The 27793-nt window shown below is 36.2% G+C and overlaps 2 protein-coding genes across 3 annotated transcripts; both read left to right on the top strand.

The window, feature by feature from the left end:
* The first annotated feature begins 1550 nt into the window (after positions 1 to 1550).
* Positions 1551 to 9215, top strand: LOC132838487 (uncharacterized). The gene is made up of 8 exons (XM_060858812.1): positions 1551 to 2046; positions 2182 to 2532; positions 2657 to 2776; positions 3160 to 3182; positions 6875 to 6921; positions 7708 to 7748; positions 7882 to 8202; positions 9078 to 9215. The coding sequence occupies exons 1-8, from the start codon at positions 2022 to 2024 to the stop codon at positions 9176 to 9178; spliced, it is 1029 nt and encodes a 342-aa protein (XP_060714795.1). The 5' UTR covers positions 1551 to 2021; the 3' UTR covers positions 9179 to 9215.
* On the top strand, positions 9200 to 26932 carry LOC132838860 (uncharacterized). 2 transcript variants are annotated; one of them, XM_060859475.1, is made up of 9 exons: positions 9200 to 10435; positions 10571 to 10921; positions 11048 to 11167; positions 11330 to 11406; positions 12375 to 12416; positions 14189 to 14304; positions 15633 to 15673; positions 25027 to 25344; positions 26070 to 26932. In XM_060859475.1, exons 1-6 carry the CDS (start codon positions 10411 to 10413, stop codon positions 14231 to 14233), a joined length of 660 nt encoding a protein of 219 aa, XP_060715458.1. In that variant the 5' UTR covers positions 9200 to 10410; the 3' UTR covers positions 14234 to 14304; positions 15633 to 15673; positions 25027 to 25344; positions 26070 to 26932. The 2 variants fall into 2 exon arrangements, with proteins under 2 accessions (XP_060715458.1, XP_060715459.1); XM_060859476.1 differs by lacking the exons at positions 12375 to 12416; positions 14189 to 14304; positions 15633 to 15673; positions 25027 to 25344; positions 26070 to 26932 and adding an exon at positions 20159 to 20731.
* Positions 26933 to 27793: the final 861 nt, after the last annotated feature.

The following is a 27793-nucleotide window of genomic DNA, read 5'->3' as shown; positions in this document are numbered from 1 at the left end:
GTTAGTGTGTACAGTGTGTGTGTTAATGTGTACAGTGTGTGTTAATGTGTGTTAGTGTGTAAAGTGTGTGTTAATGTGTGTACAGTGTGTGTTAGAGTATTAGTGTGCATTAGTGTGTACAGTGTATTTTAGTGTGTGTATGTTAGTGAGTGTTAGTGTATTATTGTGTCTTAGTGTGTACATTGTGTGTTAGTGTATTAGTGTGTATTAGAGTATTATTGTGTGTTACAGTGTATTAGTGTGTGTTAGTGTGCGTTAGTGTGTATAGTGTGTGTTAGAGTGTATTAGTGTGCGTTAGTGTGTACAGTGTGTGTTAGAGTGTATTACTGTGTGTTTGTGTGTTAATGTGTGCAGTGTGTGTTAGAGTTTATTAGTGTGTTAGTGTGCGTTAGTGTGTACAGAGTGTATTAGTGTGTATTAGTGTGTATTATTGTGTTAGAGTGTATTAGTGTGTGTTAGTGTGTATTAGTGTGTGTTAGTGTGTACAGTGTGCGTTAGTGTTTGTTAGTGTGTACAGTGTGTGTTAGAGTTTATTAGTATGTGTTAGTGTGTATTAGTGTGTACAGTGTGTGTTAGAGTGTATTAGTGTGTGTTAGTGTGCGTTAGTGTGTACAGAGTGTCTTAGAGTGTATTAGTGTGTATTAGTGAGTGTTAGTGTGTACAGTGTGTGTTAGAGTGTATTAGTGTGTACTAGTGTGTGTTAGTGTGTATTAGTGTGTGTTAGTGTGTACAGTGTGCATTAGTGTGTACAGTGTGTGTTAGTGTGTACAGTGTGTGTTAGAGTTTATTAGTATGTGTTAGTGTGTATTAGTGTGTACAGTGTGTGTTAGAGTGTATTAGTGTGTGTTAGTGTGCGTTAGTGTGTACAGAGTGTCTTAGAGTGTATTAGTGTGTATTAGTGTGTGTTAGTGTGTACAGTGTGTGTTACAGTGTATTAGTGTGTGTTAGTGTGTACAGTGTGTGTTAGAGTGTATTAGCGTGTGTTAGTGTGTATTAGAGTGTGTTAGTGTGTACAGTGTACAGTGTGTGTTAGTGTGTACAGTGTGTGTTAGAGTTTATTAGTATGTGTTAGTGTGTATTAGTGTGTACAGTGTGTGTTAGAGTGTATTAGTGTGTGTTAGTGTGCGTTAGTGTGTACAGTGTGTGTTACAATGTATTAGTGTGTGTTAGTGTGTACAGTGTGTGTTAGATTGTATTAGTGGGTGTTAGTGTGTACAGTGTGGGTTACAGTGTATTTGTGTGTTAGTGTGTACAGTGTGTGTTAGAGTGTATTAGTGTGTGTTAGTGTGCGTTAGTGTGTATAGAGTGTCTTAGAGTGTATTAGTGTGTTAGTGTGTACAGTGTGTGTTACAATGTATTAGTGTGTGTTAGTGTGTACAGTGTGTGTTAGAGTGTATTAGTGTGTGTTACAATGTATTAGTGTGTGTTAGTGTGTACAGTGTGTGTTACAGTGTATTAGTGTGTGTTAGTGTGTAGATTTTGAATGAAAGTAAACAGATTAAACAGATATTTACTTTGACATTTCTATGGAAACTTTCTATGATATTTTCACAGGTTGTTTAATAACCTTGAACATATTTATATATAATAATGATCACATTTCTTCTGTAATTTTATCTAAATTGTTTACAAGAATAAATATATTGTTTGATTTGTTGCTTGACTTCTTATTTTTACACTAAAAGTTTTCCTCCTCCATGAAACACATTTAATCTGAGGTTTAAATCAACACCAATCTGCTGCACCTTCATCTAAAAACTATGTAGAAACACATGAGATGTGGCGAGTGGCCAGTTATTAATGTCGAGAAGGACAAGGATCTACGTTTCTCTCGGCCTCTTCACAGACAGATCATTTTTCTGCTCCTCCTCTAAAGACTTCTGGTCTTTACATCAGAAAGAGATGATAAAAGCTTGCGGTCAGAGCGAGTTGCACTGCCACTTCCCCTCACTCCTGTAGCTGTAAATGATTCTGAAGCTCACTGATAATTTCCTCCTTGTGAACAGAGATCAAGTCTCATCATGAAGATCCTCCACATTCACTTCTGTAAGTTTATTTCCTTTAGTTAAATCTCTGATCATATTTAATGAACGTGTTTCTGGATTAAAACATTTCTGTATTTTTATTTGAGCAGCGAATCACAAGTCAGGGTTTTGTCATGTGTTGTTTTTTGTTTCCTAGATCTACTTGTGTTCTGTGGAGCTGCTGAATGTTTCACAGAGAAGTCTGTAGATTTGGGACAAAATGTGACTCTAAAGTGTGAAGTATCAGTAAATAATGTGTACTGGTTCCTGATGAAGGCGTCAGAACCTCCAGTGTTTATATTACGCTCTTTCTTCAGTATTTCCCTGACAGCAGATTACAGTAACACAACCTTCAACAAGAGATTCTCACTGCAGTATAACAGCAGTTTATTTATACACAATATCAGTACTAATGAATTAGGAGTCTATTATTGTATTTATATTCAAAAAGGTTCATCTCCAAACATCAGCCGTGGAATCAGACTTTACATCCAGAGTCACTCAGCTGGTGAGTTTATTTATTATTTTTACAGCAAATGTTTGTGTTAAATCAAAACATTTAAATTCTCTTTTAACTGAGTGGTTTATTTAATGATGAAGTTCAGACTCTCTGATCTTTATCATTTTTCCAGAGAATCAGACTGAAGTGTGTCAGATTCAGACTCTTGATAAAGATGGAAAGATCAGACTCTGGAGAAATCTCTTCATCATAACAGGACTTGTGATCGGTGTTGTGATGGTTGCAGTTACAGGTGAGTTTGAAATCATTTCCTCTGTCCAGTGTGTAGAAATGATGATATAATCTACACTGACTGAATCCAGCCCAGGAGTGTACAGTGTGTGTTATGTGTGTAAAGTGTGTGTTATGTGTGTTATTGTGTCAGTTACACAGTTTTGTTACACAGGGACACAAAGGAAGTTGTTATTAGTTGAATCTAATCCATGGGTTTCTGTATAAATTTTGCTATTTTAAAATGTTCTGTGTTTTTTCTCTTAAATTCACAAATACAAGTTTTTTTCTTTCACATAAATACGCACATGGTCTCAGATTCTGTTTTGCAGTAAAATGACATTTTAAATGCATTTACGAGACAAATCTACACACAGACCTCATGACTTTTGTTCCCTTTAACAGAGCTGGTCATCAAATGCAAAAAATGACAGCAGCTACACTGTGGTGGGGTTTATTCCATTTCACGCTTTGAAGTAACACACACACAAATACACACACACACACAAATACACACACACTCTCACACACACGCACAAACACACACACAAATACACACACACAAACACATACACACTCAAACACACAAACACACACACACAAACACACACACACATATATATTGGTCAATGCTTTTTTTATAAGCCACACTGCGGTTCTACTTTGCAGCCTAACACATCTCTCTCTCTCTCTCACACACACACACACACACACACACACACACACACACACAGCTCTATCTTCCGCTTCTTGTTCTCTGTGACTGATCTTCTGCAGTCGTTTTCTCACCAGTTTTCTCTACATTAAAATTGTTTGTCTATGTTTCTCATAATTTGCTCCTAAAGCTGAGTGTCATGGTTCAGGATCGAAGATGGCTGGAGCTTCACTGCACATCTTCTCTTCCTGTCTTTGTGCTGTTTAAAACCAGGCCATAGTGTCATCACAAATCTAATGTTTAGTGAATAAAGTGTGTTTTCTCTCAATCAAATGCTTACTTTTAAACCTGGACCTGTGTCACTGTGTCTTATTATATTCATCTGTAAGGAGTGTGTGTATAAAACACAGTGTAGTGACTCCTCCGTCTGCTGTTTGTGGACTGTGATAATCAAGTTTTTTTAAAGACTGAGTCCCTGTTATTCCACTAGGGGGCAAAATGGAGCAATAATCTCAGGGCTATAAACTCAGCTACTGACAGAACATGCAGAAGAATTTTATATATATATTTGCCATCTGTCCCACTGACTAACATGGTAATGAATATGATTATAAACAGTTCTGCAGTCAGCCACTAGAGGGCATTAGACCCAGTTTGAAGCCCTGTTGTCATTGGGTTTGATTTAGAATGGGGATAAAACTAGCAATGTTAAGCAAATGAGATTCATATCTACATGTAATCTAATCTCTTTATTTAATTCCTTGTTAACTTTATTCCAGTTTATTTAATCAGATTATTAGATGTGGGATTAAGTGAACATGACTATAGAATGCAAACAGAAAAGAAAATGGTCCTTTTTGTAATTAGTTATCAAAAGCTTTTTCCAGACACACAAAGGGTTTCCTTGTTTATTTAGATAACATGTTAGTTATCGAGTCACATCCTACTTCTGCAGGATTCCAAATTTGGATTCCAGGATTCCAGATTTGAAAAACAAACAAACAAATAAATATTTAAATAAATTAATAAAAATTGAAAAACTACTTATTTTACATGTTAAATATTTTTTATGTCTTTAATAGAATACTTTTCACTACAAAAAAGAAACAATAAATATTTATCAGTTAATAATATTCTATAAATCAAATTAAGAGTAAAGTTACACTTGAGAGAAAGATAGCGATACATGTAGAAAACAAAGGGAGAGAAACGGACGAGTGAGACGGAGAAAGGGAGAGAAACAGACGAGTGAGACGGAGAAAGGGAGAGAAACAGGCGAGTGAGACGGAGAAAGGGAGAGAAACAGACGAGTGAGACGGAGAAAGGGAGAGAAACAGACGAGTGAGACGGAGAAAGGGAGAGAAACAGACGAGTGAGACGGAGAAAGGGAGAGAAACAGACGAGTGAGACGGAGAAAGGGAGAATAAAGAACAAATGGCGCTCTCCAAAAAAAGAAAAGTGGACCGCGAAAATAGAGCATTTAATCCAGAATGGACAGACTGATTTCTGTTCACACTTCACACTAAACCAGTGTGTGTCATGTACAGAAACTGTGACACTTATTAAAAGTGTTAATGTGAAACACCATTATGAGACAAAACATACAGGTTTTGAACAAACATATCCACTCAAATCTGAAGACAGCGTCCCTGAGACAGCTTTCCCAGGTCTGAGGGAAGTAGCCCTATACATCCTGACCATGTTTGGCTCTACATACAACTGCGAGGCAGCTTTCTCTACAATGAACATAATCCAAACTAAATATGGTTGCAGGCTCACTAATGAGAACCTCCACATGTGTATGAGAACGGCCCTGACTCCATTCAAGCCCAGGTTTAACATCCTGCCAAGCCAGAGCTCAGTTTTCTCATTGAGATATAAAAGGGAAAGTTAAGCACTTTATTTACACATACACAATATTCACATTTTATTTATTTTCTATTATTTTGAAATGTAGCCTTACTTTTATTTATTTAATGAGAGAACATTATACATATCTACAATCATACATATGTTAAGTTCTATGTTACGTGACAATAAATATTTAGTTTTTGAATTGTACTGAATTTATTTGATTTGACAGTCAGGTATTGATTGCTTGCAGATGTTCATACAACTACTAGGCTACATAAATATATATCACACTAACTAGTTAGACATTATGATCTTCCGGACCTTTGCTTCAAGAAATTTTCTCTTACTGGACCTCTTTAAATTTTAGTTGAATACCTCTGCTGTAGAGTGTTTTGATTTTTAAGGACAGTGTTAATCCAACCAGACCTTTTAATGTTAACGATTATTATGATGAAGTCTGGAACTGTGGTCAGTGTGAATTCATTCATTCACTCATTTTCTACCACTTATCCAAACTTCTCAGGTCATGGGGAGGCGTCCCCCCTCAGGTGTCATCGGGCATCAAGGCAGGATACACCCTGGACAGAGTGCCAACCCATCACAGGACACACACACTCTCTCATCCACTCACACACTCACACACAGTGTACAATTTTATGTGTCTTGAAATTAATTTGAAATTTTTTTGTACATGACATGTCGTACCCCATAGCAGAGGTGTGTGTGCAGAACATTTTTCTAATCTTGCTCTCACATAGATTTTAGATACACCATAGTTTTCAGTACATAACATCAAGTTAACTATCCTAATAAAGTACACAAAGAAATATACAAAATCATTCAGTGTAATCAGTCGACTCACTGTCACTTGAAAAAACACACATATAACATGCTAATCTTCTTAAAAGATTAGCCAGCATTTAATAACTACATGTGTCACAACAAAGATATATACTATACCATTTACCTAGTCATCAGTTACAGAATAAATAAATGGCCTGTTCAGTTAAAGCTAAAGTCACTGCTCCTTTAACTGCTGTAAATAAGACTCTCTTACTTAAATGTTTGACTTGTCGTCACTTGCCCTTGTCTCAGTGCCACATTCCATTCAGTCTAAAAAAAAACTTGTTGATTATCACAGTCCACAATCAGCAGAGAGAGGAGTCACTACAATGTGTTTTATACACACACTCCTTACAGATGAATATAATAAGTCACGTTGTCACAGGTCCAGGTTCAAAGTAGGCCTTTGATTGAGAGAAAACACACTTTATTCAGTAAACATTAGACAGTAAGAAAAGATGTGCAGTGAGGCTCCAGCCATCTTCCATCCTGAACCGTTCCTCTAAGCTTTAGGAGCAAATTATGAGAAACATAACACACACTAATACTCTAAAACACACTGTACACACGAAGACACAATAATACACTAATACACACTAATACACTTTAACATACCCTAGTACACTAACACACCTGGACAATATAACTGCAGGGCGTGTCTGACTCCGCCCACTAATGTAGGGGAGCTACCTGATTGGTTCGTTAGAATAACGACACAATATTCTGGGTTAATGCATTAAATATACTTGCTGTGTAAATGAGTTTCAGTTGTGTTTGACTGCCAGAACCATGAGAGCTTTCACCATCATCTATAGGTAAGAACAGGAGTGAAGGGGAAGAAGTAAAACTATAAAAACCTTCTTATAGCATGTATATTAATATAAATAATAAATCTGTGTATATAGTGTTCATGACTTTATACACACCGAGATACAGAACAATTACTCATTTAAATATTATTGTAATTAACATTGTGTGTGTGTGTGTGTGTGTGTGTTAATATTCAGAGCTCATAGAGACTTTCTTTTATTTGACTTTTTTTGTTATATAATAATCATGACTCTAACAGTATTGTAAATGATTCCTGCAGGTCCTCAAGGATGTAGTCAGCTGGTAATGATTATTACTTTTTTGCTGTATTGTAACAACAGATTTGAGTATCAGTGTGTTAAGAGGATTTCTGAGAGATCACACACAAAGGAAGGAAACTTACACGAACATATTCTATAAAATCATGACCTATTGTTTAGTCAGAGCAAACCTCTTAGAAAGACACAAGGAAAACTGATCTTAATGACATGAAAGATAATTCAGGATTGATGTCTTTCCTCTCGTTCTTAATGAAATATTTAGAACAGTATTTTTCCTGCTTGTTACATCTGAATCGAGGCTTCAGTAAATCACATTTCAGTAAGAGGACCTGATTAAATCCTGTCCAAATGTCCAAATATTTTATAAACAGGAGATTTTTATAGACAGAAACCTTCAGTTCAGACACTAAATTGGTTTTGTCAGTTTGTTGTCCTGAAAACTGTAACAGCGGCTTGAGATGTTAACACAAGATAAATAAATCCTGCTATTCCTCTTTTCCTTTTCCACAGATGTTTATTATTCTTCATGGTCCATCTGCTGATACACAATGGTGAGATTAACACACCTCTGAAAAACTGTCTGACTTCATTGATGATACACAATCCAGCAGGAAGTGGAGGGAACTGGTTACTAGTAGATTTCACCTACATTTAATTTCTTGTGTATTTGTGTTGTACTTTCAGTGTTGGTGCAGAGCATTGAGACTCGTGAAGCCTTCGTAGGTCATACAGTCATCTTACCATGTTCCATCGACCGCACTGTAGTTACTGTGGATGTGTTTTGGCGAGATGATGAACAAAAAGTTTTGGTTGATATCATCAAGAGTAAAGAAGTTTTTTCTGATCAGAGCCCAGAATACAGAGACAGAGTTCAAACTTTTCAAACTGAGATTGCAAATGGAAACTTCTCCATCAAGCTGAGTAATGTGACGCTCTATGACTCGGGAACTTACACCTGTCATCCCCCCCCTCGAGCTGTTCAGAGTGTAAAACTGAGTGTTAAAGGTTAGTATCATCTTTTCAAAAGCACACAGATATGAAAAGAGATTCTTAAAGACTATGTTAATCTAACCAGACCTTTTAATGATAATGATTATTATGATGAATTCTGAAACTGTGGTCAGTGTGATTTGGTTTGAGGAATTTATTCGGTTTTATTTGGTTTGAGGACACACACACTCTCTCATCCACTCACACACTCACACACAGTGTACAATTTTATGTGTCTTGAAATGAATTTGAAATTTGTTTGTAAATGACATGTCGTACCCCATAACAGAGGTGTGTGTGCAGAACAGATTTCTTATCCTGCTCTCACATAACAATCTTGAGTTACACCGTATTTTGCAGTAAATAAGCACAGCGAAACACATCAAATTAACTGTCCTAATAACGTACACTCTGAAATATACAAAATCATTTAGTGTAATCAGTCAACTCAGTGTCATCTGGAAAAAAAACACACACATATAACATGCTAATCCACTTAAAAGATTAGCCAACATTTAATAACTACATGTTCCACAACAAAGATGTATATTATACCATTTGCCTGGTTTTCAGTTACAGAATAAATAAATGACCTGTTCAGTTACAGCTAAAGTCACTGCTCCTTTAACTGCTTTCAATAAGACTCTCTTACTTCCTTGTTTGACTTGTCGTCTCTTGCCCTTGTCTCAGTGCCACATTCCATCCAGTCTATAGTAGTGTATGCTGTGTGTCATGTGTGTACAAATCTCCTGTTAATCCTTCTTCATGTTCAGGATCACTTTTTCCCACCAGGTTTAATAACCCAGTCTCTCACACTGCAGGGTCAATATACAAGTATGTTAATAAAACCTTTACTCACTTCTGCTTTTCTCTTTCACTTACACATACAGAAGGAGAAAAAAAAATCACTCCAAGGAATGGTGACATCACAATAAGAGCAAGCAGCTTGTTCCTGCTGGGGTTCAGTCTGCTGTACAGTTTGGACTTTTAAATACAACATGTGCCTGAGATACAGTAGGCACAGGCTCCCCGTGACCCGAGGTAGTTCGGATAAAGCGGTAGAAAATAAATGAATTTGAAAAGAAAAATATATAAACACAATAATTTAGTACTTCTTTTTAAAATTGTGTTAAATATGTTCAAAGTTTAAGAACATGTTCTTCTATGTTATTTATATTTATTAAAGCGTATAAACTGGACTATTATAACGGAAACGCACAATCCGATGTCATAAAGCATGGCCACCACTAGGGGAGCTGTTCTGCGCTTTAACATGCTTTTCCCCTCCGTGTGTTTTTGCAGTGTTTATCCAGTGATAAATATAGTGATAAATCTGTTATAAATTCTGTTTAAGGTCATGTGTGATATCTAAAACACTTCAACACGGATATGTTTTTTTATCTATTTGTGCACGATTACAGTGATTCACAGAAGTGTTTACAGACTTCTTACCAACCTCTCAACCTTACTGTATGGTCACATCCATTGTTATCATTTCAGTGTTTACATGTTTTAAAGGAAAGTAAATACAGTGCATTAGTGTGTGTGTCTGTGTTAGTATACTGTGTGTGTTAGTGTGTACAGTGTGTGTCTGTGTCAGTGTTAGTGTTAATGTGTGTGTGTGGTAGTGTGTACAGTGTGTTAGAGTGTATTAGTGTGTGTTAGAGCGTATTAGTGTGTAGTTGAATAAAATAAACAGATTAAACAGATATTTCCTTTGACATTTCTATGGAAACTTTCTATGATATTTTCACAGGTTGTTGAATAACCTTGAACATATTTATATATAATAATGATCACATTTCTTCTCTAATTTCATCTAAATTGTTTACAAGAATAAATGTATTGTTTGATTTGTTGCTTGACTTCTTATTTTTACACTAAAAGTTTTCCTCCTCCATGAAACACATTTAATCTGAGGTTTAAATCAACACCAATCTGCTGCACCTTCATCTAAAAACTATGTAGAAACACATGAGATGTGGCGAGTGGCCAGTTATTAATGTCGAGAAGGACAAGGATCTACGTTTCTCTCGGCCTCTTCACAGACAGATCATTTTTCTGCTCCTCCTCTAAAGACTTCTGGTCTTTACATCAGAAAGAGATGAAAAAAGCTTGCGGTCAGAGCGAGTTGCACTGCCACTTCCCCTCACTCCTGTAGCTGTAAATGATTCTGAAGCTCACTGATAATTTCCTCCTTGTGAACAGAGATCAAGTCTCATCATGAAGATCCTCCACATTCACTTCTGTAAGTTTATTTCCTTTAGTTAAATCACTGATCATATTTAATGAACGTGTTTCTGGATTAAAACATTTCTGTATTTTTATTTGAGCAGCGAATCACAAGTCAGGGTTTTGTCATGTGTTGTTTTTTGTTTCCTAGATCTACTTGTGTTCTGTGGAGCTGCTGAATGTTTCACAGAGAAGTCTGTAGATTTGGGACAAAATGTGACTCTAAAGTGTGAAGTGTCTTTAAGTAATGTGTACTGGTTCCTGATGAAGGCGTCAGAACGTCCAGTGTTAATATTACTCTCTTACTCCAGCAAATCCTTGACAGCAGATTACAGTAACACAACCGTCAACAAGAGATTCTCACTGCAGTATAACAGCAGTTTATTTATACACAATATCAGTACTAATGAATTAGGAGTCTATTATTGTATTTATACTCAAAAAGGTTCACCTCCAAACATCAGCCGTGGAATCAGACTTTACATCCAGAGTCACTCAGCTGGTGAGTTTATTTATTATATTTACAGCAAATGTTTGTGTTAAATCAAAACTTATTTAAATTCTCTTTTAACTGAGTGGTTTATTTAATAATGAAGTTCAGACTCTCTGATCTTTATCATTTTTCCAGAGAATCAGACTGAAGAGTGTCAGAATCAGACACCTGATAAAGATGGAAAGATCAGACTCTGGAGAAATCTCTTCATCATAACAGGACTTGTGATCGGTGTTGTGATGGTTGCAGTCACAGGTGAGTTTGAAATCATTTCCTCTGTCCAGTGTGTAGAACTGATGATATAATCTACACTGATTGAATCCAGCCCAGGTTTCATCACTTTATCACTCCATCTAAAATCCCACCATCAGTCTTCCACTCAGCTTGTTTTATTCCCAATGTGTCTTGATCTTTTAGTCTCCATCATAATCTGCTGTGGAAAATCCAGATCTCCAGACTGTGATGTGAAGCTTCTGGAAGTCACTGGAACACAGGTACATTCACTGTAAAGATATACACACTTAACACTTTTAATACACAATGCTAGTGTGTTCAGTGTGTGTTAGTGTGTACAGTGTGTGTTAGTGTGTACAGAGTGTGTTATGTGTGTACAAAGTGTGTTATGTGTGTACAATGTGTGTTAGTGTGTAGAGCGTGTCTTAGTGTGTTCAGTGTGTGTTAGTGTGTACAGTGTGTGTTATGTGTGTACAGTGTGTATGTCAGTGTGTGTACAGTGTGTGTCAGTGTGTACAGTGTGTATGTGTGTTAGTGTTTGTTAGTGTTTGTTAGTGTGTGTACAGTGCGTGTCAGTGTGTACAGTGTGTATGTGTGTTAGTGTGTGTGCAGTGTGTGTTAGTGTGTGTTTGTACAGTGTGTGTTAGTTTGTGTTATGTGTGTTAGTGTATTAGCATGTGTTTTGTGTGTACAGGTTGTGTCACTGTGTACAGTGTGTGTTGTGTGTACAGTGTGTGAGTGTGTGTTTTGTGTGTACAGTGTTTGTACAGTGTGTGTTATGTGTGTACAGTGTGTGTTATGTGTGTACAGTGTTTGTACAGTGTGTGTTATGAGTGTACAGTGTGTGTTATGTGTGTACAGTGTTTGTACAGTGTGTGTTATGTGTGTACAGTGTGTGTTATGTGTGTACAGTGTGTCCCCATTTTTTTTAAGGTTGCACAGGGTGTGTCAGCGTTATGTGTGTTATTGTGTCAGTTACACAGTTTTGTTACACAGGGACACAAAGGAAGTTGTTATTAGTTGAATCTAATCCTTGGGTTTCTGTATAAATTTTGCTATTTTAAAATGTTCTTTGTTTTTTCTCTTAAATTCACAAATACAAGTTTTTTTTTCTTTCACATAAATACACACATGGTCTCAGATTCTGTTTCGCAGTAAAATAACATTTTAAATGCATTTAAGAGACAAATCTACACACAGACCTCATGACTTTTGTTCCCTTTTACAGAGCTGGTCATCAAATGCAACTAATGACAGCAGCTACACTGTGGTGGGGTTTATTCCATTTCACCCTTTGAAGTAACACACACACACACACACACACACACACACACACACACACACACACACACACACACACCGGTTTTTGCTTTTTTTATAAGCTATACTGCGGGGTTGCGGTTCTAGTCTGAAAACTAACACATCTCACACTTGCTCTCACACACCAAAGATGGCTGGAGCTTCACTGCATATCTTCTCTTCCTGTCTTTGTGCTGTTTAACACCAGGCCATAGTGTCATCACAAATCTAATGTTTACTGAATAAAGCATGTTTTCTCTCAATCAAAGGCTTACTTTAAACCTGGACCTGTGTCACTGTGTCTTATTATATTCATCTGTAAGGAGTGTGTGTATAAAACACAGTGTAGTGACTCCTCTGTCTGCTGTTTGTGAACTGTGATAATCAACAAGATTTTTTATAGACTGAGTCTCTGTTATTCCACTAGGGGGCAAAATGGAGCAATAATCTCAGGGCTATAAACTCAGCTACTGACAGAACATGCGGATGAATTATATATAAAAGAACCATTTTCTGAGATTATATATATATACATACACACGTATATATATATATATACACGTGTGTATGTATATATATATATATATATTTGCCATCTGTCGCACTGACTAACATGGGGTAATGAATATGATTAAAAACAGTTCATTCAGCCACTAGAGGGCATCAGACCCAGTTTGACAAATGAGACTCTTCTCTACATGTAACCTCTCACTCACTCATTTTCTACCGCTTATCTGAACTATCTCGGGTCACGGGGAGCCTGTGCCTATCTCAGGCATCATCGGGCATCAAGGCAGGATACACCCTGGACGGAGTGCCAACCCATCGCAGGGCACACACACACACACACACACTCTCATTCACTCACACACTACGGACAATTTTCCAGAGATGCCAATCAACCTGCCATGCATGTCTTTGGACCGGGGAAGGAAACCGGAGTACCCGGAGGAAACCCCCGAGGCACAGGGAGAACATGCAAACTCCACACACACAAGGCGGAGGCGGGAATCGAACCCCCAACCCTGGAGGTGTGAGGCGAACGTGCTAACCACTAAGCCACCGTGTCCCCCCCTACAGGTACATGTAATCTAATCTCTTAATTTAATTCCTTGTTAACTTTATTCCAGTTTATTTAATCAGTTTATTAGATGTGGGATTAAGTGAACATGACTATAGAATGCGGGGGCACGGTGGCTTAGTGGTTAGCACGTTCGCTATTGTGTAGCCTCTTTTTTTGATTGGCTGATAAGTGTCAGGCTCGACTAAGAACTCCAGGGGAGACGCGCTTGATTCCTGCCCGTTTTCCATAGAGACAGCGGTGCGGACTGATACATTTTGGGAGCTGCGACGTATTAAATATATAATAAAAAAGTTTTTCTATGTGAGAAATACAACATGTGGCGGGAGAGCGTGATAAAAGGATAACAGGAAAAGGGATGTGATTATGAAAGAATATGTATAGGGCCTTTAAACGTAGAGTTTATATGTTACAGAGAAATATGAAACAGATAATTGTGATATGTGTGGATCAGGAACTGTATAAAAAATATCTTGTACAGCTTATAGAGAACGTACAAAATGTGTTCAGTCACTAAAACAATGAGTGTAAATAAGTCACTAAAACAATGAGTGTAAATAATTATTCACCTAAAAAAATATTAGGAGAAAATAATTGTAGAATTGGAGTTTTTTGCTCCCAATGTCTTAAACCGTGACGTGCTCCATACTCCAACCCAGTAGGTGGCGATAATGCAGCTTATAGTTGGTGTGACAAGCGCAATTTAAACAACAGGAAAATAAGAAGAAGAAGTGTGTTTGACTGCCAGAACCATGAGAGCTCTCACCATCATCTATAGGTAAGAACAGGAGTGAAGGGGAAGAAGTGAAACTATAAAAACCTTCTTATAGCATGAATATTAATATAAATAATAAATCTGTGTATATAGTGTTCATGACTTTACACACACCGAGATACAGAACAATTACTCATTTAAATATTATTGTAATTAACAGAATATTCAGAGATCATAAAGACTTTCTTTTATTTCTTTTGTTATATAATAATCATGACTCTAACAGTATTGTAAATGATTCCTGCAGGTCCTCAATGATGTAGGAAAACTGATCTTAATGACATGAAAGATAATTCAGGATTGATGTCTTTCCTCTCGTTCTTAATGAAATATTTAGAACAGTATTTTTCCTGCTTGTTACATCTGAATCGAGGCTTCAGTAAATCACATTTCAGTAAGAGGACCTGAATAAATCCTGTCCAAATTCATCATCGGCGTGTTCTAATGTCGTACAAAGAGAGTAGAGCTAGTAAATTTATCCACACTTTCAGATGTTATCCTGAGGAACCCGAGGAAATTCAATTAGCAATACGGTTACAAAAAAAATTCAAATAAAACACCATTAAATAATAACATATTATAATTTATTAATACAACAACAAATGATGATTTAAAAAAAGTAACAGGTTTCAAACATCAGTCTGTAAAATGAGATGCTCCTGGTCATAATATGTTTGTTTAGTCTACATTAGACTTTCAGCTGCTTTGTCGGTTGTTAATTTATCGTAATTATGATAAAATAAATAACAATTATATGCTTTTGTTCTTCAAGTGTTTTTTCTGTAACGTGTATTTGGCCATCAGCTACCTCGATAAGTGTCACATGGCTCAAGGTGGCATCAGTATCACAGTTTATTTGCAGAAGGTTTAGATATATTAAACATGCAGATTCCTTAATGTTAACAGTGTGTGTTAAGGTTTTTTGGGTTGAATTGTGCAAGGGTAAGCTGCTGTCTTGATCCTGGCCATGTGACCTCCTCTTCAACAAGTGACATCTTGTTAGAAATTTGTCATTGTTCTCTATATACATTTAGCTCATGAAGCTACTGACAGGTTTGTTTATGTTGGGCCGAGTTGTGGTGTATCTCACATGACTATTGACTGTTGTGTAAATACACCAAGATACTGAACCAAATTCCATTAAGACCTTATTTATGATCTTGAATAAGCTCGAATTGTATTTTATAAACGGGAGATTTTTATAAACAGAACACTTCAGTTCAGACACTACATTGGTTTTGTCAATTTGTTGTCCTGAAAACTGTAACAGTGGCTTGTGATGTTAACACAAGATAAATAAATCCTGCTATTTCTCTTTTCCTTTTCCACAGATGTTTATTATTCTTCATGGTCCATCTGCTGATACACAATGGTGAGAGATTAACACACCTCTGAAAAACTGTCTGACTTCATTGATGATACACAGTCCAGCAGGAAGTGGAACTGTTCACAAAATGCTGTAAAATTATAAACGTTCTCTGTTAATTAAAAAAAGCAACTGTTATTTTAAAGTTTTATGCTGCTAATGAAGTACATTTATTTTTCACATCAAAAATAATTAATTTAAATATTTTTATGCAATATTTCTTCTGTTTTCTTTAATACAAATGTATGTGAATCGACACTAATTCTCTGTATGTAAACATGAAGCTTTTACATGTTTCTGTCTTTCTATTGGGTTTAATGAACAATCCAACTTGTTGGATTACATAATCCCAGCGTGGGTAAATAAACAAAACTCTGTTTTCCGAGTAAACTTTCTTTCTTTTTGTTCACTCCTGCACATGACACACATTAGTTTGTGAAAATATATTTAGCTTACATACTTTAATTATGTTCACTTCAACAATTGTAAGTGTTGTGAGCATATAGTATAGAGAATGTTAGAAACAGGGCTGAAGTGAAATTAAAATGCATTACTGCTCTATAAGTCAGAATTTGACGTTATTTCAAGAACTCAGATCGCACATTTAAAGTCTGCAATTGAAAGTATATAAAAAAAACTTGCAAATGGCGTTAAAGGGGTGTTTGTGTACCACATAAAAACTTATTAAACCCTGTACAGATCCAGTGACCTGCGTTTTGAACGTCAGCTGCGCCTTTCGTTATTCTGCACTGTGCTGCCCCCTGCTGTGCACTTACGGTATGATCAAAAACATGCAACTCAAATGACATTTGAAATTTGAAAAGAAAAATATATAAACACAATAATTTAGTATATCTTTTTAAAATAGTGTTACATATGTTCAAAGTTTAATTACATGTGCTTCTATGTTATTTATATTTATTAAAGCGTATAAACTGGACTATTATAACGGAACCGCACAATGCCATGTCATAAAGCATGGCCACCACTAGGGGAGCTGTTCTGCGCTTTAACATGCTTTTCCCCTCCGTGTGTTTTTGCAGTGTTTATCCAGTTATAAATATAGTGATAAATCTGTTATAAATTCTGTTTAAGGTCATGTGTGATATCTAAAGCACTTCAATACGGATATTTTTTTTTACCTATTTGTGCACAATTACAATGATTCACAGAAGTGTTTACAGACTTCTCACCAACCTCTCAACCTTACTGTATGGTCACATCCATTATTATCAGTTCAGTGTTTACAAGTTTTAATTCAATTTTTTTTCAATTCAAGTTTATTTGTATAGCGCTTTTTACAATGGACATTGTCTCAAAGCAGCTTTACAGAACGTAAACATAGAACAGAAGATAAACATAAGGAGTAATATAGAGAATTAATATAATAAAAATTCAAAATTCAAAATATATATAGTTCACAGTGTACATGTATATGTATATGTATTTATCCCCAATCAGCAAGTCTGAGGTGACTCAGGCAGCAGTGGCAAGGAAAAACTCCCTTAGATTGGTAAAGGAAGAAACCTTGAGAGGAACCAGACTCAAAGGGGAACCTCATCCTCATATGGGTGACACTAGATGGTGTGATTCCAGATTTACAATCAGACAAATGTTGTATTGGTGTAGGGATCACTTGTGCTCCCTACATGTTTTAAAGCAAAGTAAATACAGTGTATTAGTGTGTGTGTCTGTGTTAGTGTGTACTGTGTGTGTGTCTGTGTTAGTGTACAGTGTGTGTTAGTGTACATTGTGTGTTAATGTGTGTGTGGTAGTGTGTACAGTGTGTGTGTGTTAATGTGTACAGTGTATGTTAATGTGTGTGTTAGTATGTACAGTGTGTGTGTTAATGTGTACAGTGTGTGTTAATATGTGTGTTAGTGTGTACAGTGTGTGTTAGTGTGTAAAGTGTGTGTTAATGTGTGTACAGTGTGTGTTAGAGTATTAGTGTGCATTAGTGTGTACAGTGTATTTTAATGTGTGTATGTTAGTGAGTGTTAGTGTATTATTGTGTCTTAGTGTGTACATTGTGTGTTAGAGTGTATTAGTGTGTATTAGAGTATTATTGTGTGTTACAGTGTATTAGTGTGTGTTAGTGTGCGTTAGTGTGTATAGTGTGTGTTAGAGTGTATTAGTGTGTTAGTGTGCGTTAGTGTGTACAGTGTGTGTTAGAGTTTATTAGTGTGTGTTAGTGTGCATTAGTGTATTAGTGTGTGTTAGTGTGTACAGCGTGTGTTAGAGTGTATTAGTGTGTGTTAGTGTGTGTTAATGTGTGCAGTGTGTGTTAGAGTTTATTAGTCTGTTAGTGTGCGTTAGTGTGTACAGAGTGTATTAGTGTGTATTAGTGTGTATTATTGTGTTAGTGTGTACAGTGTGTACAGTGTGTGTTAGAGTGTATTAGTGTGTGTTAGTGTGCGTTAGTGTGTACAGAGTGTCTTAGAGTGTATTAGTGTGTATTAGTGTGTGTTAGTGTGTACAGCGTGTGTTAGAGTGTATTAGTGTGTATTAGTGTGTGTTAGTGTGTATTAGTGTGTGTTAGTGTGTACAGTGTGCGTTAGTGTGTACATTGTGTGTTAGTGTATACAGTGTGTGTTAGAGTTTATTAGTATGTGTTAGTGTGTATTAGTGTGTACAGTGTGTGTTAGTGTATTAGTGTGTGTTAGTGTGCGTTAGTGTGTACAGAGTGTCTTAGAGTGTATTAGTGTGTTAGTGTGTACAGTGTGTGTTACAATGTATTAGTGTGTGTTAGTGTGTACAGTGTGTGTTACAGTGTATTAGTGTGTGTTATTGTGTAGATGTTGAATGAAAGTAAACAGATTAAACAGATATTTCCTTTGACATTTCTATGGAAACTTTCTATGATATTTTCACAGGTTGTTGAATAACCTTCAACATATTTATATATAATAATGATCACATTTCTTCTCTAATTTCATCTAAATTGTTTACAAGAATAAATATATTGTTTGATTTGTTGCTTGACTTCTTATTTTTACACTAAAAGTTTTCCTCCTCCATGAAACACATTTAATCTGAGGTTTAAATCAACACCAATCTGCTGCACCTTCATCTAAAAACTATGTAGAAACACATGAGATGTGGCGAGTGGCCAGTTATTAATGTCGAGAAGGACAAGGATCTACGTTTCTCTCGGCCTCTTCACAGACAGATCATTTTTCTGCTCCTCCTCTAAAGACTTCTGGTCTTTACATCAGAAAGAGATGAAAAAAGCTTGAGGTCAGAGCGAGTTGCACTGCCACTTCCCCTCACTCCTGTAGCTATAAATGAATCTGAAGCTCACTGATAATTTCCTCCTTGTGAACAGAGATCAAGTCTCATCATGAAGATCCTCCACATTCACTTCTGTAAGTTTATTTCCTTTAGTTAAATCACTGATCATATTTAATGAACGTGTTTCTGGATTAAAACATTTCTGTATTTTTATTTGAGCAGCGAATCACAAGTCAGGGTTTTGTCATGTGTTGTTTTTTGTTTCCTAGATCTACTTGTGTTCTGTGGAGCTGCTGAATGTTTCACAGAGAAGTCTGTAGATTTGGGACAAAATGTGACTCTAAAGTGTGAAGTGTCTGTGAAAGACGTGTACTGGTTCCTGATGAAGGCGTCAGAACCTCCAGTGTTTATATTACGTTCTTTCTCCAGCAAATCCTTGAGTGCAAATTACAGTAACACATCCTTCAACAAGAGATTCTCACTGCAGTATAACAGCAGTTTATTTATACACAATATCAGTACTAATGAATTAGGAGTCTATTGTTGTATTCATACTCAAAAAGGTTCACCTCCAAACATCAGCCGTGGAATCAGACTTTACATCCAGAGTCACTCAGCTGGTGAGTTTATTTATTATATTTACAGCAAATGTTTGTGTTAAATCAAAACTTATTTAAATTCTCTTTTAACTGAGTGGTTTATTTAGTAATGAAGTTCAGACTCTCTGATCTTTATCATTTTTCCAGAGAATCAGACTGAAGTGTGTCAGAATCAGACTCTTGATAAAGATGGAAATATCAGACTCTGGAGAAATCTCTTCATCATAACAGGACTTGTGATCGGTGTTGTGATGGTTGCAGTCACAGGTGAGTTTGAAATCATTTCCTCTGTCCAGTGTGTAGAACTGATGATATAATCTACACTGACTGAATCCAGCTGCAGGTGTGTACATTGTGTGTTAGTGTGTGTTATGTGTGTACAGTGTGTGTTATGTGTGTTATTGTGTCAGTTACACAGTTTTGTTACACAGGGACACAAAGGAAGTTGTTATTAGTTGAACCTAATTCTTGGGTTTCTGTATAAATTTTGCTATTTTAAAATGTTCTTTGTTTTTTCTCTTAAATTCACAAATACACGTTTTTTTCTTTCACATAAATACACACATGGTCTCAGATTCTGTTTTGCAGTAAAATGACATTTTAAATGCATTTACGAGACAAATCTACACACAGACCTCATGACTTTTGTTCCCTTTTACAGAGCTGGTCATCAAATGCAAAAAATGACAGCAGCTACACTGTGGTGGGGTTTATTTCATTTCACCCTTTGAAGTAACACACACACAAATACACACACACACACACAAATACACACACACTCTCACACACACGCACAAACACACACACAAATACACACACACAAACACATACACACTCAAACACACAAACACACACACACACATATATTGGTCAATGCTTTTTTTATAAGCCACACTGCGGTTCTACTTTGCAGCCTAACACATCTCTCTCTCTCTCACACACACACACAGACACACACATCTCTATCTTCCGCTTCTTGTTCTCTGTGACTGATCTTCTGCAGTCGTTTTCTCACCAGTTTTCTCTACATTAAAATTGTTTGTCTATGTTTCTCATAATTTGCTCCTAAAGCTGAGTGTCATGGTTCAGGATCGAAGATGGCTGGAGCTTCACTGCACATCTTCTCTTCCTGTCTTTGTGCTGTTTAAAACCAGGCCATAGTGTCATCACAAATCTAATGTTTAGTGAATAAAGTGTGTTTTCTCTCAATCAAATGCTTACTTTTAAACCTGGACCTGTGTCACTGTGTCTTATTATATTCATCTGTAAGGAGTGTGTGTATAAAACACAGTGTAGTGACTCCTCCGTCTGCTGTTTGTGGACTGTGATAATCAAGTTTTTTTAAAGACTGAGTCCCTGTTATTCCACTAGGGGGCAAAATGGAGCAATAATCTCAGGGCTATAAACTCAGCTACGGACAGAACATGCAGAAGAATTTTATATATATATTTGCCATCTGTCCCACTGACTAACATGGTAATGAATATGATTATAAACAGTTCTGCAGTCAGCCACTAGAGGGCATTAGACCCAGTTTGAAGCCCTGTTGTCATTGGGTTTGATTTAGAATGGGGATAAAACTAGCAATGTTAAGCAAATGAGATTCATATCTACATGTAATCTAATCTCTTTATTTAATTCCTTGTTAACTTTATTCCAGTTTATTTAATCAGATTATTAGATGTGGGATTAAGTGAACATGACTATAGAATGCAAACAGAAAAGAAAATGGTCCTTTTTGTAATTAGTTATCAAAAGCTTTTTCCAGACACACAAAGGGTTTCCTTGTTTATTTAGATAACATGTTAGTTATCGAGTCACATCCTACTTCTGCAGGATTCCAAATTTGGATTCCAGGATTCCAGATTTGAAAAACAAACAAACAAATAAATATTTAAATAAATTAATAAAAATTGAAAAACTACTTATTTTACATGTTAAATATTTTTTATGTCTTTAATAGAATACTTTTCACTACAAAAAAGAAACAATAAATATTTATCAGTTAATAATATTCTATAAATCAAATTAAGAGTAAAGTTACACTTGAGAGAAAGATAGCGATACATGTAGAAAACAAAGGGAGAGAAACAGACGAGTGAGACGGAGAAAGGGAGAGAAACAGATGAGTGAGACGGAGAAAGGGAGAGAAACAGGCGAGTGAGACGGAGAAAGGGAGAGAAACAGGCGAGTGAGACGGAGAAAGGGAGAGAAACAGACGAGTGAGATGGAGAAAGGGAGAGAAACAGACGAGTGAGACGGAGAAAGGGAGAATAAAGAACAAATGGCGCTCTCCAAAAAAAGAAAAGTGGACCGCGAAAATAGAGCATTTAATCCAGAATGGACAGACTGATTTCTGTTCACACTTCCCACTAAACCAGTGTGTGTCATGTACAGAAACTGTGACACTTATTAAAAGTGTCAATGTGAAACACCATTATGAGACAAAACATACAGGTTTTGAACAAACATATCCACTCTAATCTGAAGACAGCGTCCCTGAGACAGCTTTCCCAGGTCTGAGGGAAGTAGCCCTATACATCCTGACCATGTTTGGCTCTACATACAACTGCGAGGCAGCTTTCTCTACAATGAACATAATCCAAACTAAATATGGTTGCAGGCTCACTAATGAGAACCTCCACATGTGTATGAGAACGGCCCTGACTCCATTCAAGCCCAGGTTTAACATCCTGCCAAGCCAGAGCTCAGTTTTCTCATTGAGATATAAAAGGGAAAGTTAAGCACTTTATTTACACATACACAATATTCACATTTTATTTATTTTCTATTATTTTGAAATGTAGCCTTACTTTTATTTATTTAATGAGAGAACATTATACATATCTACAATCATACATATGTTAAGTTCTATGTTACGTGACAATAAATATTTAGTTTTTGAATTGTACTGAATTTATTTGATTTGACAGTCAGGTATTGATTGCTTGCAGATGTTCATACAACTACTAGGCTACATAAATATATATCACACTAACTAGTTAGACATTATGATCTTCCGGACCTTTGCTTCAAGAAATTTTCTCTTACTGGACCTCTTTAAATTTTAGTTGAATACCTCTGATGTAGAGTGTTTTGATTTTTAAGGACAGTGTTAATCCAAACCAGACCTTTTAATGTTAACGATTATTATGATGAAGTCTGGAACTGTGGTCAGTGTGAATTCATTCATTCACTCATTTTCTACCACTTATCCGAACTTCTCGGGTCACGGGGAGGCGTCCCCCCTCAGGTGTCATCGGGCATCAAGGCAGGATACACCCTGGACAGAGTGCCAACCCATCGCAGGACACACACACACTCTCTCATCCACTCACACACTCACACACTACGGACAATTTTCCAGAGATGCCAATCAACCTACCATGCAAGTCTTTGGACCGGGGGAGGAAACCGGAGAGAACATGCAAAGTCCACACACACAAGGTGGAGGTGGGAATCGAACCCCCAACCCTGGAGGTGTGAGGCAAACGTGCTAACCACTAAGCCACCGTGCCCCACCCCCCCCGTGTGAATTGTTTTGAGGAATTTAGCCCATGTCCAGTAAACACACAGTGTACAATTTTGTGTGTCTTGAAATGAATTTGAAATTTGTTTGTACATGACATGTCGTACCCCATAGCAGAGGTGTGTGTGCAGAACAGATTTCTAATCCTGCTCTCACATAGTTTTTTTAGATACACCATAGTTTTCAGTACATAACATCAAGTTAACTATCCTAATAAAGTACACAAAGAAATATACAAAATCATTCAGTGTAATCAGTCGACTCACTGACACTTGAAAAAACACACATATAACGTGTGTTATAACCAGCATTTAATAACTACATGTGTCACAACAAAGATATATACTATACCATTTACCTAGTCATCAGTTACAGAATAAATAAATGGCCTGTTCAGTTAAAGCTAAAGTCACTGCTCCTTTAACTGCTGTAAATAACACTCTCTTACTTAAATGTTTGACTTGCCGTCACTTGCCCTTGTCTCAGTGCCACATTCCATTCAGTCTAAAAAAAAATTGTTGATTATCACAGTCCACAATCAGCAGACAGAGGAGTCACTACAATGTGTTTTATACACACACTCCTTACAGATGAATATAATAAGACACATTGTCACAGGTCCAGGTTCAAAGTAGGCCTTTGATTGAGAGAAAACACACTTTATTCAGTAAACATTAGACAGTAAGAAAAGATGTGCAGTGAGGCTCCAGCCATCTTCCATCCTGAACCGTTCCTCTAAGCTTTAGGAGCAAATTATGAGAAACATAACACACACTAATACTCTAACACACACTGTACACACGAAGACACAATAATACACTAATACACACTAATACACTTTAACATACCCTAGTACATTAACACACCTGGACAATATAACTGCAGGGCGTGTCTGACTCCGCCCACTAATGTAGGGGAGCTACCTGATTGGTTCGTTAGAATAACGACACAATATTCTGGGTTAGTGCATTAAATATACTTGCTGTGTAAATGAGTTTCAGTTGTGTGTTTGACTGCCAGAACCATGAGAGCTTTCACCATCATCTATAGGTAAGAACAGGAGTGAAGGGGAAGAAGTAAAACTATAAAAACCTCTTATAGCATGTATATTAATATAAATAATAAATCTGTGTATATAGTGTTCATGACTTTATACACACCGAGATACAGAACAATTACTCATTTAAATATTATTGTAATTAACATTGTGTATGTGTGTGTTAATATTCAGAGCTCATAGAGACTTTCTTTTATTTGACTTTTTTTGTTATATAATAATCATGACTCTAACAGTATTGTAAATGATTCCTGCAGGTCCTCAAGGATGTAGTCAGCTGGTAATGATTATTACTTTTTGCTGTATTTTAACAACAAATTTGAGTATCAGTGTGTTAAGAGGATTTCTCAGAGATCACACACATATGAAGGAAACTTACATGAACATATTCTATAAAATCATGACCTATTGTTTAGTCAGAGCAAACCTCTTAGAAAGACACAAGGAAAACTGATCTTAATGACATGAAAGATAATTCAGGATTGATGTCTTTCCTCTCGTTCTTAATGAAATATTTAGAACAGTATTTTTCCTGCTTGTTATTTCTGAATCGTGGCTTCAGTAAATCACATTTCAGTAAGAGGACCTGATTAAATCCTGTCCAAATGTCCAAATATTTTATAAACAGGAGATTTTTATAGACAGAAACCTTCAGTTCAGACACTACATTGGTTTTGTCAATTTGTTGTCCTGAAAACTGTAACAGTGGCTTGTGATGTTAACACAAGATAAATGAATCCTGCTATTCCTCTTTTCCTTTTCCACAGATGTTTATTATTCTTCATGGTCCATCTGCTGATACACAATGGTGAGAGATTAACACACCTCTGAAAAACTGTCTGACTTCATTGATGATACACAATCCAGCAGGAAGTGGAGGGAACTGGTTACTAGTAGATTTCACCTACATTTGATTTCTTGTGTATTTGTGTTGTACTTTCAGTGTTGGTGCAGAGCATTGAGACTCGTGAAGCCTTCGTAGGTGATACAGTCATCTTACCATGTTCCATCGACCGCACTAAAGCATTGTGGGATGTTTTTTGGAGAGATGATGAAGAAAAAGTGGTGGTTGATTTTTTCGAGGGTAAAGAAGTTTTTTCTGATCAGAGCCCAGAATACAGAGACAGAGTTCAAACTTTTCAAACTGAGATTGCAAACGGAAACTTCTCCATCAAGCTGAGTAATGTGAAGCTCTCTGACTCGGGAACTTACACCTGTCATGTCCCTGGACCTGCTCAGAGTGTAAAACTGACTGTTAAAGGTTAGCATCATCTTTTGAAAAGCACAAAGACATGTAGAGTGTTTTGATTTTTAAAGACTATGTTAATCTAACAAGACCTTTTAATGATAATGATTATTATGATGAATTCTGAAACTGTGGTCTGTGTGAATTGGTTTGAGGAATTTATTCCATGTCCAGTAAACACACAGTGTACAATTTTGTCTTGAAATGAATTTAAGATTTGTTTGTAAATGACATGTCATACCCCATAGCAGAGGTGTGTGTGCAGAACAGATTTCTTATCCTGCTCTCACACAACAATCTTGAGTTACACCGTATTATTGCAGTAAATAAGCACAGCGAAACACATCAAATTAACTGTCCTAATAACGTACGTACACTCTGAAATATACAAAATCATTTGGTGTAATCAGTCAACTCGGTGTCATCTGGAAAATAACACACACATATAACATGCTAATCCCCTTAAAAGATTAGCCAACATTTAATAACTACATGTTCTACAACAAAGATGTATATTATAACATTTACCTAGTCATCAGTTAAGGGCATAGTAGTGTATGCTGTGTGTCATGTGTGTACAAATCTCCTGTTAATCCTTCTTCATGTTCAGGATCACTGTTTTACAAATGTTTTTCCCACCAGGTTTAATAACCCAGTCTCTCACACTGCAGGGTCAATATATAAGTATGTTAATAAAACCTTTACTCACTTCTGCTTTTCTCTTTCACTTATACATACAGAAGGAGAAAAAAAAAACACTCCAAGAAATGGTGACATCACAATATGCCATTATGCCACAATATAGACATCCGTGCTGCAGCTCAGTTTCAGGGTCTTGGCAATCTTCTTATAACCTACGCCATCTTTATGTAGAGCAACAATTCTTTTTTCAGATCCTCAGAGAGATCTTTTCTATGAGGTGTCATGTTGAACTTCCAGTGACCAGTATGAGAGAGTGAGAGTGATAACATCAAATGTAACACACCTTCTCCCTGTTCACACCTGAGACCTTGTAACACTAAGAAGTCACATGACACTGGGGAGAGAAAATGGCTAATTGTCCAATTTGGACATTCTCACTTACTCGTGTACTCACTTTTGTGTCCATCGGTTTAGACATTAATGGCGGTGTGTTGAGTTATTTTGAGGGGACAGCAAATTAACACTGTTATACAAGCTGAACTACTCACTACTTTACATTGTAGCACAGTGTCATTTCTTCAGTGTTGTCACATGAGGTGTACTCACTTCTGTCAGATACTGTAAGTGCTGTGACAGAAAACAAGAGGTTATGATGCAAAACTTCATACAAACCATACCAGCTTTCACATTACCAACAATCCGGGAAAGAAAAGAAATCTATTTTCATTGAAAATAATCTTTGATACTAGATTTATGTTGGGGTTTTTTTTTTTTTTTTTGTTTTTTTGCATTTGTTCACAAAATGCTGTAAAATTACAAACATTATCTGTGAATTAAAAAAACAACTGTTATTTTGAAGTTTTATGCTAATAATGAAGTACATTTATTTTTCACAGAATGTATAATATATTTATACAGTATTCCTTCTGTTTTCTTACATACAAATGTATGTGAATTTTTGACCATCTGAACTCTTTTTTTTAGTTTTATGCTAATAATGAAGTACATTTATTTTTCACATGAAAAATAATGAATTTAATTTTTTTATACAATATTTCTTCTGTTTTTATTTTAAATACAAATGTATGTGAATCGACACTAATTCTCTGTATGTAAACATGAAGCTCATTACATAAAGCTTTTTGACCATCTGAACACTTTTACATGTTTCTGTCTTTCTATTGGGTTTAATGAACAATCCAACTTGATGGATTACATAATCCCAGCGTGGGTAAATAATCAAAACTCTGTTTTCTGAGTAAACTTTCTTTCTTTTTGTTCACTCCTGCACATGACACACAGTAGTTAGTGAAAATATATTTAGCTTACATACTTTAATTACTTCACTTCAACAATTGTAAGTGTTGTGAGCATATAGTATAGAGAATATGTTAGAAACAGCTGAAGTGAAATTAAAATGCATTACTGCTTTATAAGTCAGAATTTGACGTTATTTAAAGAACTCAGATCGCAAATTAAAAGTCTGCAATCTAAAGTATATAAAAAAAACTTGCAAATGGCGTTAAAGTGGCGTTTGTGTGCCACATAAAAACTTTTTAAACCCTGTACAGATCCAGTGACCTGCGTTTTGAACGTCAGATGCGCCTTTCGTTCTGCTGCACTGTGCTGCCCCCTGCTGTGCACTTACGGTATGATCAAAAACATGCAACTCAAATGTCATTTGAAATTTGAAAAGAAAAATATATAAACACAATAATTTAGTATATCTTATTAAAATAGTGTTACATATGTTCAAAGTTTAATTACATGTGCTTCTATGTTATTTATATTTATTAAAGCGTATAAACTGGACTATTATAAC

The sequence above is a fragment of the Tachysurus vachellii genome, chromosome 23, assembly GCF_030014155.1.
Source record: "Tachysurus vachellii isolate PV-2020 chromosome 23, HZAU_Pvac_v1, whole genome shotgun sequence".
Taxonomy (NCBI): domain Eukaryota; kingdom Metazoa; phylum Chordata; class Actinopteri; order Siluriformes; family Bagridae; genus Tachysurus; species Tachysurus vachellii.
The sequence above is the reverse complement of the archived record's forward strand: the minus strand, read 5'-3'. Positions and strand labels throughout refer to the sequence as shown.

Bases quoted from the DNA above. Each gene is read 5' to 3' on its own strand.
- LOC132838487 (XM_060858812.1), top strand. From the start codon at position 2,022: ATGAAGATCCTCCACATTCACTTCT. The intron at 2,533-2,656 runs GTGAGTTTATTT...TCATTTTTCCAG, and splicing joins CATCCAGAGTCACTCAGCTG to AGAATCAGACTGAAGTGTGT. The intron at 8,203-9,077 runs GTTAGTATCATC...TTACACATACAG, and splicing joins TGTAAAACTGAGTGTTAAAG to AAGGAGAAAAAAAAATCACT.
- LOC132838860 (XM_060859475.1), top strand. From the start codon at position 10,411: ATGAAGATCCTCCACATTCACTTCT. The intron at 11,168-11,329 runs GTGAGTTTGAAA...TTGATCTTTTAG, and splicing joins TGTGATGGTTGCAGTCACAG to TCTCCATCATAATCTGCTGT. The intron at 12,417-14,188 runs GTGGGGTTTATT...CCAACCCAGTAG, and splicing joins ATGACAGCAGCTACACTGTG to GTGGCGATAATGCAGCTTAT.